General features: G+C 48.5%; 1 protein-coding gene across 2 annotated transcripts in view; it reads right to left on the bottom strand.

Moving 5' to 3' along the window:
* The window catches only part of clxn (calaxin), a 29,082-nt gene extending 17,670 nt beyond the window's left edge, over positions 1 to 11,412 (bottom strand). The window contains exon 1 of one of the 2 annotated variants that reach the window (XM_052016066.1): positions 11,276 to 11,412. In XM_052016066.1, coding sequence (XP_051872026.1) covers positions 11,276 to 11,357 — 82 coding nt within the window. In that variant the 5' untranslated portion in view covers positions 11,358 to 11,412. The remainder of the gene's footprint in view (positions 1 to 11,275) is intronic. The other variant, XM_052016068.1, reaches the window with a different exon arrangement.
* Between the last annotated feature and the right edge of the window lie 775 nt (positions 11,413 to 12,187).

Below are 12,187 nucleotides of genomic sequence, written 5' to 3'. Positions count from 1 at the left end.
GCATGTAGGGAATAGTCCCATCTTCAGAGCATTTTCTTACTCTTCACCAGAAACACTTGCATAACCTACAGGCATGGAAAAAAGGATGTGAGGAATAAAATAAGAGAAAATAAGAATCATAAAGAATAATAAGATTTCTTTATTAGTCACATGTACATCGAAACACACAGTGAAATGCATCTTTGCGTAGTGTGTTCTGGGGGCAGCCCGCAAGTGTCGCCACGCTTCCGGCGCCAACATACTGTCACTTAGTTGCCCTCTACATTCCATGTGACAGGTACAGCTTTTAACATTTGCTTCTTGTGCAGTGCTGATGTATTTGGAGCAGCAGTGCCCCGTTGTTTATCACCCATGTTAACGATTTGGATGAGAATGAAGTTGACATGATTAGTAAGTCTGCGGATGACACCAGAGTTGGTTTTATAGTGGAAAGTGAAGAAGCTGCATGAAGTTACAACAAGATCTAGGTCAACCGGAAACCCCCTCTAGCTTAATCACAAAGGAATGATAGATGGAATTTAGCTCAGACAAGTGTGACAGTTTGTGAAGTTAAACCGAGGCAGGACATACCCAGTGAATGGCAGAACCCTAGGAAGTGCTGTCGAACAGAGAGACCTAGGGATACAAGTACATAGTTCTCTGAAAGTGGCGACACAGGTAGACAGGCTGGTGAAGAAGACGTATGGCTTGATGAAATTCATTGGTCAGAGTACGGAATACAAGAGTTGAGACGTCACGTTACATCTGTACAAGAAGTTAGTGAGCCGGCACTTAGAGACTGCGTGCAGCTCTGGTCGCCATTCTATAGGGAGGATGTGATTCAGCTAGAGGGGTGCAGGAAAGGTTTACGAGAATTTCCCGAGACTGGAGGACTTGAGTTTGAGTTTGAATTAGGAGTTTGAGGAGATTTGCTATGTCACCAAAGACTCTTACAAATTTCTACCGATGTACAGTGGAGAGCATTCTGACTGGCTGCATCACCGCCTGGTATGGAGTCTCCAAGGTGCGGGATCAAAAGAGGCTGCAGAGGGTCGTAGACTCAGCCAGCTCCATCACAGGCACAACCCTCCCCACCATAGAGGACATCTTCAAAAGGTAGTGCCTCAAGAAGGCAGCATCTATCACTAAGGACCCTCACCATCCGGGACATGCCCTTTCATGTTCCTACCATCGGGGATGAGGTACAGGAGCCTGAAGACCCATACTCAATGATTCAGGAACAGCTTCTTCCCTTCTGCCATCAGATTTCTGAACGGGCCATGAACCCATGAACATTACCTCATTATTCCTCTTTTGCACTATTTGTTTTTGTAACTTACAGTAATTTTTATGTCTTGCACTGTACTGCTGCCACAAAACGACAAATTTCACAACATATGTCAGTGATAATAAACCTGATTCTGATTTATAAGGAGAGACTGGATAGGCTGAGACTGTTTTCCCTGGAACAAAAGTGATAGTATTTTTCTCAGGGTAGGAAGCCTAAAACAAGGGGGCATAGGTTTAAGGTGAGGGGGGAAAGATTCAAAGGGGACCCAAGGGGCAAGTTTTTCACTCAGAGGATGGTGGGTATATGGAATGAGCTGCCAGAGGAAGTGGTAGAGGTGGGTACAACTACAATGTTTAAAATACATTTGAGCAGGTAATGGAAAGGTTCAGAGGGATATGGGCCAAACACGGGTAAATGGGACTAGCTCAGATAGGCACCTTGGCCAGCATGGAAGAGTTGGGCCAAAGGGCTGTATAACTCCATGACCCTTTAAAAAAAAAATGTAGATGCTGGAATTCTAAAACAAGAACAGAAAGTGGAAGAGCTCAGCAGGTCAGGCAGCGTCCATGGAGAGAGAAGCAGAACTGGCCTTTCAGGTCAACAACTTCATCAGAACTAGAAAAGTGGACAAAACAAGCATAAACCCCGAGGGTGAACAAGCTGAGAAGGTGGAAACCCATCAGAGAAGAGAGTGAGATTGAAATGATCAGCAACTGGTGCAAAAAACTGCAGCTGCTAGAGATTCGAAACCAAACCAGCAGGTGTGTAAGAACTCAGCAAATCACGCAGTATCCAAGGCAAGAGAAACAAAATCTATGCTTTAAGCACATATCAATCGTTTCTCAGTCAGTTAAGTATAAAGACAAAGTGTCTTCAACCTGAAACTGATGCTATACAACCAGCAAAGATGCCTTCCGAGCCACCCCTCGCCCTCAGTTTGGGAAATCAGACCACCAGGCTGTGCTCCTCCTCCCTGCATACAAACAGAAACTGAAACGGGAGGATCCGGTACGGAGAGTCGTGCAGTGCTGGTCTGAGGAAGCAGATGAGCTCCTATGTGACTACTTTGAGACAGTGGACTGGACCATGTTCAAAGACTCAGCTGCCAGCCTTGATGAGTATGCCACCACCATCACAGACTTTATCAGCAAGTGTGTTGAGGACTGTGTACCAAAGAGGACAATACGGGTGTTCCCAAACAGGAAACCATGGATGAACCGGGAGATCCACTCCCTACTGAAGTCGAGGACTGCTGCACACAAATCAGGCAATCCTGATCTGTACAAGAAAGCGAGGTATGACCTTCGTAAAGCTATAAGGGATGCCAAGAGGCAATACCAACTCAAAATAGAGTCCCTGACCAGCTGCCAGTTATGGCAGGGCTTACGTGCCATAACAGGCTACAAGGCAAAGTCAGGCTGCATAGCTAACAACAGCACAGCCCTTCCTGATTAACTTAACGCATTCTATGCACATTTTGAACAAAAAGGAAGTGGATTGTCACCATCCACTCTGACAGCCACCAACGCAGCTGAACCTGTGATCACAGTGGAGGACGCAAGATCAGTCTTCCGAAGAGCGAACACGAGGAAAGCACCTGGCCCAGATGGTGTCCCGGGCCGCGTACTCAGATCTTGTGCTGATCAGCTGGCAGAAGTATTTGCGGACACATTCAACCTCTCCCTGCTTCAGTCTCAGGTTCCTTCCAGTTTTAAGAAGACCATTATCATGCCGGTACCAAAGAAAAGCAAGGTAACATGCCTCAATAACTACCGACCAGTGGCTCTGACATTCACCATCATGAAGTGCTTTGAGAGGTTGGTCATGGCACGCATCATCTCCAGCCTACCAGACAACCTCGACCCATTGCAATTCACCTATCACCGAAACAGGTCTACAGCGGATGCCATCTCCCTGGCCCTACACTCAGCTCTGGAGCATCTGGACAGTAAAGACACCTACGTTAGACTATTGTTTATTGACTACAGCTCTGCCTTCAATACAATAATACCAAGCAAGTTTGTCACCAAACTCCGAGACCTAGGACTCAACACCTCCCTCTGTAACTGGATTCTTGACTTTCTAACAAACAGACCGCAGTCAGTGAGGATAGACAGCAATACCTCCGGCACGGTTATTCTCAACACTGGTGCCTCAAGGCTGCGTCCTCAGCTCTCTACTCTACTCCCTATACACTCATGACTGTATGGCCAGATTCTGCTCTAACTCCATCTACAAGTTTGCAGATGATACCACCGTTGTAGGCCGTATCTCAAACAGCGATGAATCGGAGTACAGGAAGGAGATAGAGAGCTTAGTGACATGGTGTCATGACAACAACCTTTCCCTCAATGTCAACAAAACTAAAGAGCTGGTCATTGACTTCAGGAAAGGGGGCGGTGTACATACACCTGTCTACATCAATGGTGCTGAGGTCGAGAGGGTTGACAGCTTCAAGTTCCTGGGAGTGAACATCACCAACAACCTGTCCTGGTCAAATCACGTAGATGCCACGGCCAAGAAAGCTCACCAGTGCCTCTACTTCCTCAGGAGGCTAAAGAAATTTGGTTTGTCCCCTTTGACTCTCACCAACTTTTACCGATGCACCATAGAAAGCATCCTATCAAGATGTATCACGGCTTGGTACGGCAACTGCTCTGACCAAGACCGCAAGAAGCTGCAGAGAGTTGTGGACATAGCCCAGCTCATCACAGACACCAGTCTCCCCTCCTTGGACTCTGTCTTTACCTCTCGCTGTCTTGGTGAAGCAGCCAGCATAATCAAAGACCCCACCCACCCGGGTCATTCTCTCTTCTCTCCTCTTCCATCGGGCAGAAGATACAGGAGCCTGAGGGCACGTACCACCAGGCTCAAGGACAGTTTCTACCCCTCTGTGATAAGACTATTGAACGGTTCCCTTATACAATGAGATGGACTATGACCTATGACCTCATGACCTCACGATCTACCTTGTTGTGACCTTGCACCTTATTGCACTGCACTTTCTCTGTAGCTGTGACAATTTACTCTGTACTGTTATTGTTTTTACCCGTACTACATCAATGCACTCTGTACTAACCCAATAACTGCACTGTGTAAGATCGGTTTGTAAGACAAGTTTTTCACTGTACCTCGATACAAGTGACGATAATAAACCAATACCACTACCAATATTCATTCTCTTTTCACAGGTGCTGCCTGATCTACTGAATGTGTCCAGAATGTTCTGTTTTATTTTAGTATTTCAATGGGTACCCGTTTTTCCCCCAAAGTGTATCACCTCACACTTAGCAGGAATAAATTATATCTGTCGTTGTTCTGCACAATTTACCAGTTAAGGAATATCATTCTGTAACCAAAGACTATCTTCCTCAACAATCTTCATGTCATCTGCAAACCCCTATATTCATATTTAAACCACTAATCTATATGACAAACAGTAAATCCTTGTGGTACATCACTGTTACAGTCTTCCAGTCACAAAAGCAATTCTCCACAATCGCCCTCTGTCTCCCATTACCAAGTCAACTTTGGATCCAGTTTGCCTTGGATCCTATGAGCTCTTGCCTTTTGGACCAACCTTCCATGTGGGACCTTGTCAAAGACTTAGAATACATCAATCACATTGCTGTAGTCTAACTGATGAGGGCAATGACATTGCTGTAGTCTAACTGATGAGGGCAATGACATTGCTGTAGTCTAACTGATGAGGGCAATGACATTGCTGTAGTCTAACTGATGAGGGCAATGACATTGCTGTAGTCTAACTGATGAGGGCAATGACATTGCTGTAGTCTAACTGATGAGGGCAATGACATTGCTGTAGTCTAACTGATGAGGGCAATGACATTGCTGTAGTCTAACTGATGAGGGCAATCACATTGCTGTAGTCTAACTGATGAGGGCAATCACATTGCTGTAGTCTAACTGATGAGGGCAATCACATTGCTGTAGTCTAACTGATGAGGGCAATCACATTGCCCTCAATTTATTTTGTTACTTTTCAAAAAAAAACTCAATTAAGTGCTCCTGGAGTTTAGCAGTCTCCTTGTCCAGTGAATCTTGTGACACATCGGTCCCATCAGCATTAGTGAGAGGTCATATGAAAGGGCCTTGTGCATACTGATGATCCTAGCCCTAAAGCCACATCTCCACAATAATTGGCTCTTTAACTTCATCACAGACAACATCAGCTACTTGAAATATGACAGGCTTTTCCTTATACATCATGGAAATGAAAAGGAGAATAAAGTATCTTGGATGAAACACGTGAGGTTACATGAATTAATTTTTGATATATCCAAATTCGGCTTACATGAGTAACAAAGTGAGCTTGTTTTTATTTATCACTGTGATAAATCTTGCAACCTAGCTGTGACTGCCTCCTGTCTAGATCATTACAATTACTGCAGAGTGAAACCTACAGTTTAAATTTATCATACACATATGTTTGGTAAATGCTGATGATACAAATAAGAGCTGTCCACTCCTTCAACTCACTGTAAAAGCATATTTCAATAGTAAATTCTCCACAGATGCTGCCTTACCTGCAGATCGATTCCAGTATTTCTGTTTTATCTCCAATAGTGTGATGGCTGCAGGTACCTGGCTACTGATTCACAGAAAACTGGGTTTCAGGATCAAGGAAGAGATAGGCCTCAAGTCCTAATGGGTAAGATCTCCAATGATCATCGAGGACAACTGTCTATATCTAGGAAAGCTTTCAGGGCTCTTTCAATTCTCTTTCTTTCTTTGTTATCACACAGTTAGAGCAGTGGGAAGGGCAGTCAGGGCAGTGGTATGCTCTGCTTGCAGGATGTGGGAAGTCAGGGAGTCCTCCAGTCTCCCTGATGACTACATCTGTGAGAAGCGCATCGGCTGCAGCTCCGTACAGACCGTGTTAGGGAACTGGAGCAGGAGCTGGATGAACTCCGGATCATTTGGGAAAGTGAGGAGATGACGGAGAGGAGGCAGTCAGGTTGCAGGATGCAGGTAGCTGGGTGACCATCAGGAGGGGGGAAGGGAGTAGGCAGTAGGTGCAGGGTACCCCTGTGGCCATTCCCCTCAACATCGTTTTGGATACTGTTGCAGGGTGATGACCTATCAAGGGAAAGCCGGAAAGCCACAGCAGCCAGGTCTCTGGCACTGAGTCTGGCTCTGTGGCTCGGGGGGAGGAGGGCGGTAGTGATAAGGCATTCATTGGTTAGGGGAACAGACAGGAGATTCTGTGGAAGAGAACGAGACTCCCAGATGGTATGTTGCTGCCCCCCCCCCCAAGTGCCAGGGTCAGAGGCATCTTGAATCGAGTCCATAGCATTCTTAAGGAGGTCAGCAGCCAGAAGTCATGGTACACATTGGTACCAACGACATACAGAGGAAAAGGGATGAGGTCCTGAAGAGGGAATATAGGGAGTTAGGAAGGAAGCTAAAAAGCCGCACCTCAAGGATGGTAGTCTCTGGATTGCTGCCTGTGCCATGTGTCTGAGGGTAAGAATAGGAAGATTTGGCAGACGAATGCATGGCTGAAGAGTTGGTGCAGGGGGCAAGGTTTCAGATTTGTGGATCACTGGGATCTCTTCTTGGGAACGTATGACCTGTACAAAAGGGATGGGTTACACCTGAACTCGAGAGGGACCAATGTCCTTGAGGGCAGGTTTGCTAGAGCTGTTGGGGAGGGTTTAAACTAGGTTGGAGGGGGATGGGAACCAGACCGATAGGTTAGATGATGGATCAGTTGGTGTAAAGGTGGATGTGATGTGCAGAGAGACTGTGAGGAAGGATAGGCAGTGGATAGGGTATACACGCAGTCAGTTAGATAGGTTGAAATCTGTTTACTTTAATGCAAAAAGTATTAAGAATAATGGTGGTGAACTTGGAGCAGGGATCCGTACGTGGAATTACGATATTGTGGCCCTTATAGAGACTTGGCTGTCACAAGGGCAGGATTGGCTGCTTGATGTTCTGGGGTTTAGATGTTTCAAAAGGGACAGGGAGAGAGGTAAAAGGGGGGGGGGGTGGGAAGAAGCAGCATTGCTAATCAAGGAGAATATCACAGCTGCAGAAAGGGAGGACATCGTGGAGGGATCGTCTACTGAGTCAGTGTGGGTGGAAGTCAAAAACAGGAAGGGAGCAGTCACTCTATTTGGGGGTATTCTATAGCCCCCCAATAGCAACCAGGACACTGAGGAGCAGATAAGGCGGCAGATTTTAGAAAGGTGCAAAAATAGCAGGGTTGTTGTCATGGGTGACTTCAACTTCCCTAATACCAACTGGCACCTCCTTAGTGCAAAAGGTTTAGATGGGGCAGAATTTGTTAGGTGTGTCCAGGACAGATTCCTGACACAGCATGTGGACAGGCTGACTAGAGGAGAGGCCATACTGGATCTAGTCCTAGGCAATGAACCTGGTCAGGTGACAGATCTCTTGGTGGGCAAGCATTTTGGGGATAGTGACCACAACTCCCTGACCTTTAGCATAAGCCATGGACAAGGATAGGAGCAGACAATACAGGAAAGTTTCTAATTAGGGGAGGGCTAATACACTCGGGAGTGTAAATTGGAAACAGATGTTCTCAGGGAAATGCACAGCATAAATGTGGAGTAGATTGATCATGGGGTAAGTTTATATGGGGCTGCAAAACATCGTGGGCCGAAGGGCCCATACTGTGCTGTTCTATTTCCCTCAAATTCTGCACAAATCCCAGGAATGTCCTTCCACAACTGGATTCTCAGACTTACTTCTCCAAAGTTCACACATCCCATTTCTTCTATCCTTCATACTCCATACCACCACCTCTGTGCTACTACACTTCAATGGCTCTCCATTACTCCATCATAAAGTCACTGCCACTATCTTTGAATCCCTCTGTAAGCTCGCTAGAGCTACCAATTTGCACTCACCTTATTCTTACATGGACATCTCTAGCCTGTTCCCATGACTAAAATCTGATTTCCTTGCACCTTATTGTCTGCCTGCACTGCACTTTCTCTGTAGCTGTGACACTTCACTCTGCATTCTGTTATTGTTTTACCCTGTACTACCTCAATGCCCTGTGGAATCAATTGATCTGCATGACCCATTCCAAATATTACCACCCATTTCAGGTATTAATCTAGTAAGCATTCTCTGAACTGCTTCCAATGCATTAACATCTTTCCTTAAGTAAGGGGACCAATACCATACAAGATATTCCAGATGCCCTACTTAACGCAAGTATAGATGATTTCCCTTTTGTAAAACAAAGTTGACTTTGTTTGATTTCCTTGAACTTTTCAAAATATTCTGCTGTAATAACTTCTAATATTCTTCAAGCAACTGTTACTTTGCACCAACATGCCAACCGTTGTTATTGTTCAGTCTAGGGAGCCCCATTCTCTTTCCCCTCACATTTAATTACTGCCTTGCTAATTCCACATCAGCAATATCTCAAACGTGATGCCGATATAGCAACTGTACCTTCCATTATATTGCTGATTAGTAAAGCAAGTAACAAGGGTACAGCTTTGAACCAAACATCTGTTTTTGATGAAAATAATACTCAACTAACAGCATAAGAAATTAAGCAAAAGAAGGGCATTCAGTCACAGCCTGTTCTGCCATTCAATAATACCACAGCTGATCTTGTATCTTGCAGCCACTTTTTTTATTTATTCATTTTTTGAGATTTGGCTTTGTTGGCAAAGCCAGCATTTGTTTCCCATCTCTAAGTGCCCTTGAGAAGGAATTGGTGAGCTGCCTTCTTGAAAAGTTGCATTCCTTCTGGTGAAGGTATTCCCACAATGCTATTGGATGGGGAGTTCCAGGATTTAGATCCTGAGATGATAAAAACACATGATATATTTTCGGATCATTATGGTGTGTAACTCTGAGGGGAACCTACAGGTGGAAGTGCTCCCATCTATCTGAAGCTTGTCCTTTTTGGTGGTGGAGGACACAGGTTTGGCTGGTCTGTCAGAATTGCCGAGGTGAGCAGTATGAGTGCATTTTGGAGGTGGTACAGAGGACAGCAGAGCTTTAATCTGATCCATTTGTTGTGCACCAGCGATGAAAGGAATGAACGTTTAGGGCAATCGATGGGATGTCAGTTAAGCAGGCTACTTTGTCCTGATGTCTTGCTCCTTGAGGGGCTTTAGAGCTGCGTTCATTCAGCCAAGTGGAGAATATTTCATCACATTTCTGATTTGTGGTGGAAAGTCTTTGGGGAAACTCTGACCTGTTAACGATAGAGTTAAGCTTTTTATGAACATGACATACCTGGGACATTTTGGCATTGTTGTGTAGACGTAAATGTTGCAAGTGTAGAGGAACATCTTTGTTAGATTTATAGATAGTCCTGGAGTGCAGATCTTCAGTACTACAGCTGGGATGCTCTCTGATCCCAGTGTGTTTGCTTTATACAATGCCCTTGGCCATTTCTTGTTATCATGTGGAGTGACTGAGTTGGCTGGTGTGCCTTCTGTGATGATGGGAAGACAAGCTGGATCACCTATTTGGCACTTCCAGCTGAACATGTTTGCTTTAGCCTTGTCCTTAGCGCTCACATGCTGGACCCCATCACCACTGGCAATGGGGATTCTCCCATTAGTTGTTTGTCACCACCATTCATGACAGGGTGTGGAAAGACAGCAGAGCTTTTATCTGATCCATTTGTTGTGAGATCACTTAGTTCTGAATACTGCACACTGCTTGCCAGTTTCATTTGGCTCACACCACATCATTTGTAGGTACCCCTGGTGCTAGTACTGGTAAGTGCTTCACACTCCTCAGTCAACTGAGGTTGATGCCCTGACACGATAGTAATGTTGGGCCATGAGATTATTATAATATTCCTTAATATCAAAATTCCATCAATCCCGGCCTTAAACATACTCTGCAACTGAGCCTCCTCAGAATCAAGAACTAGAGGGCACAAATTTAGGGTGAGGAGGAAAGATTGAAGAAGAACTTGAGGGACAACACTTTTTTGTTTACACAAATGGTGGTATCTATGTGGAATCAGCTGCCAGAGGAAGTGGTTGAGGCAGGTACAAGAACAACTTTTAAAAGACAGTTATACAGGTACACGGATTGGAAAAGTTTAGAAGGTTATGGGCCAAACACTGGCGAATGGGACTACCTTGGATGGGGCATCTTGGACCAGTTGGTCCGAAGGGCCTGCTTCTGTGCTGCACACAGTTACCGTTCAATCAAAACAGAGGTTAGTAGATCTCTATGGGACAGTGCAGGGCAACGGCGGTGAGACAGAAGATCTCAATGAATGGCAGAACAGGTTGGAAGGGCCAAATGCCCACTTCCATTCGCATGTCTAAAGGGCGCTCACCCACCCACCGCGTCCCACCTTATCCATCCACCCACCCACCGCGCCCCACCGCGTCCACCCACCCACCGCGTCCCACCGCGCCCACCCACCCACCGCGTCCCACCGCGTCCACCCACCCACCGTGCCCCACCGTGTCCACCCACCCACCGTGCCCCACCCACCCACCATGCCCCACCGTGTCCACCCACCCACCGCGTCCCACTGTGCCCACCCACCCACCGTGTCCACCCACTGTGCCCCACCGTGTCCACCCACCCACCGTGCCCCACCCACCCACCATGCCCCACCGTGTCCACCCACCCACTGCGTCCCACTGTGCCCACCCACCCACCGTGTCCACCCACCCACCGCGCCCCACCGTGTCCACCCACCCACCGTGTCCCACCGCGTCCACCCACCCACCGTGTCCACCCACCCACCGCGTCCACCCACCGCGCCCCACCGTGTCCACCCACCCACCGCGTCCCACCGCGTCCACCCACCCACCGTGTCCACCCACCCACCGTGCCCCACCCACCCACCGTGTCCACCCACCCACCCACCGTGTCCTGCAGGGAGCCACTTCACCAGGGCGGGTGAAGCGGGTAGAAGGAACAGCCACCCCGGCACCTGAAGTCACCCCAACTAACGAGGCAACCGGTTCCCTCCGTCCGCTGGGCCCCGGGCCCGGGCCCCCGGTCACTTACACCGCCGGGTGAGCCTGCAGAGAGCGCCGGCCAGCAGCTGGAACTGCTTCCTCTTCATGTCGAGGGACCGCATCCGCGACATGGCCGCCGCCCCGCCGTCTGTCACCAAGGCCAACGGTTACCCTGGCAACGTCAAGCCACTCGCCGTCGCTAACGTGACGTCAAGGCGAGGGGGCGGGGCAAAGCGTGTTGCATTCCGCTCTCCGCCCCTCACCTGTGTCCCTATCACCCCCTCACCTGTGTCCCCCATCACCCCCTCACCTGTCCCCCATCACCCCCTCACCTGTCCCCCCATCACCCCCTCACCTGTCCCCCATCACCCCCTCACCTGTGTCCCCATCACCCCCTCACCTGTCCCCCATCACCCCCTCACCTGTCCCCCCATCACCCCCTCACCTGTGTCCCCATCACCCCCTCACCTGTCCCCGCATCACCCCCTCACCTGTGTCCCTATCACCCCCTCACCTGTGTCCCCATCACCCCCTCACCTGTCCCCGCATCACCCCCTCACCTGTGTCCCTATCACCCCCTCACCTGTGTCCCCATCACCCCCTCACCTGTCCCCGCATCACCCCCTCACCTGTGTCCCTATCACACCCTCACCTGTCCCCCCATCACCCCCTCACCTGTGTCCCCATCACCCCCTCACCTGTGTCCCCATCACCCCCTCACCTGTGTCCCCATCACCCCCTCACCTGTCCCCCCATCACCCCCTCACCTGTCCCCCATCACCCCTCACCTGTGTCCCCATCACCCCCTCACCTGTCCCCCCATCACCCCCTCACCTGTCCCCCATCACCCCCTCACCTGTGTCCCCCATCACCCCCTCACCTGTGTCCCCCATCACCCCTCACCTGTCCCCCCATCACCCCCTCACCTGTCCCCCATCACCCCCTCACCTGTGTCCCCATC

The sequence above is a fragment of the Pristis pectinata genome, chromosome 5, assembly GCF_009764475.1.
Source record: "Pristis pectinata isolate sPriPec2 chromosome 5, sPriPec2.1.pri, whole genome shotgun sequence".
Classification (NCBI taxonomy): domain Eukaryota; kingdom Metazoa; phylum Chordata; class Chondrichthyes; order Rhinopristiformes; family Pristidae; genus Pristis; species Pristis pectinata.
The sequence above is the reverse complement of the archived record's forward strand: the minus strand, read 5'-3'. Positions and strand labels throughout refer to the sequence as shown.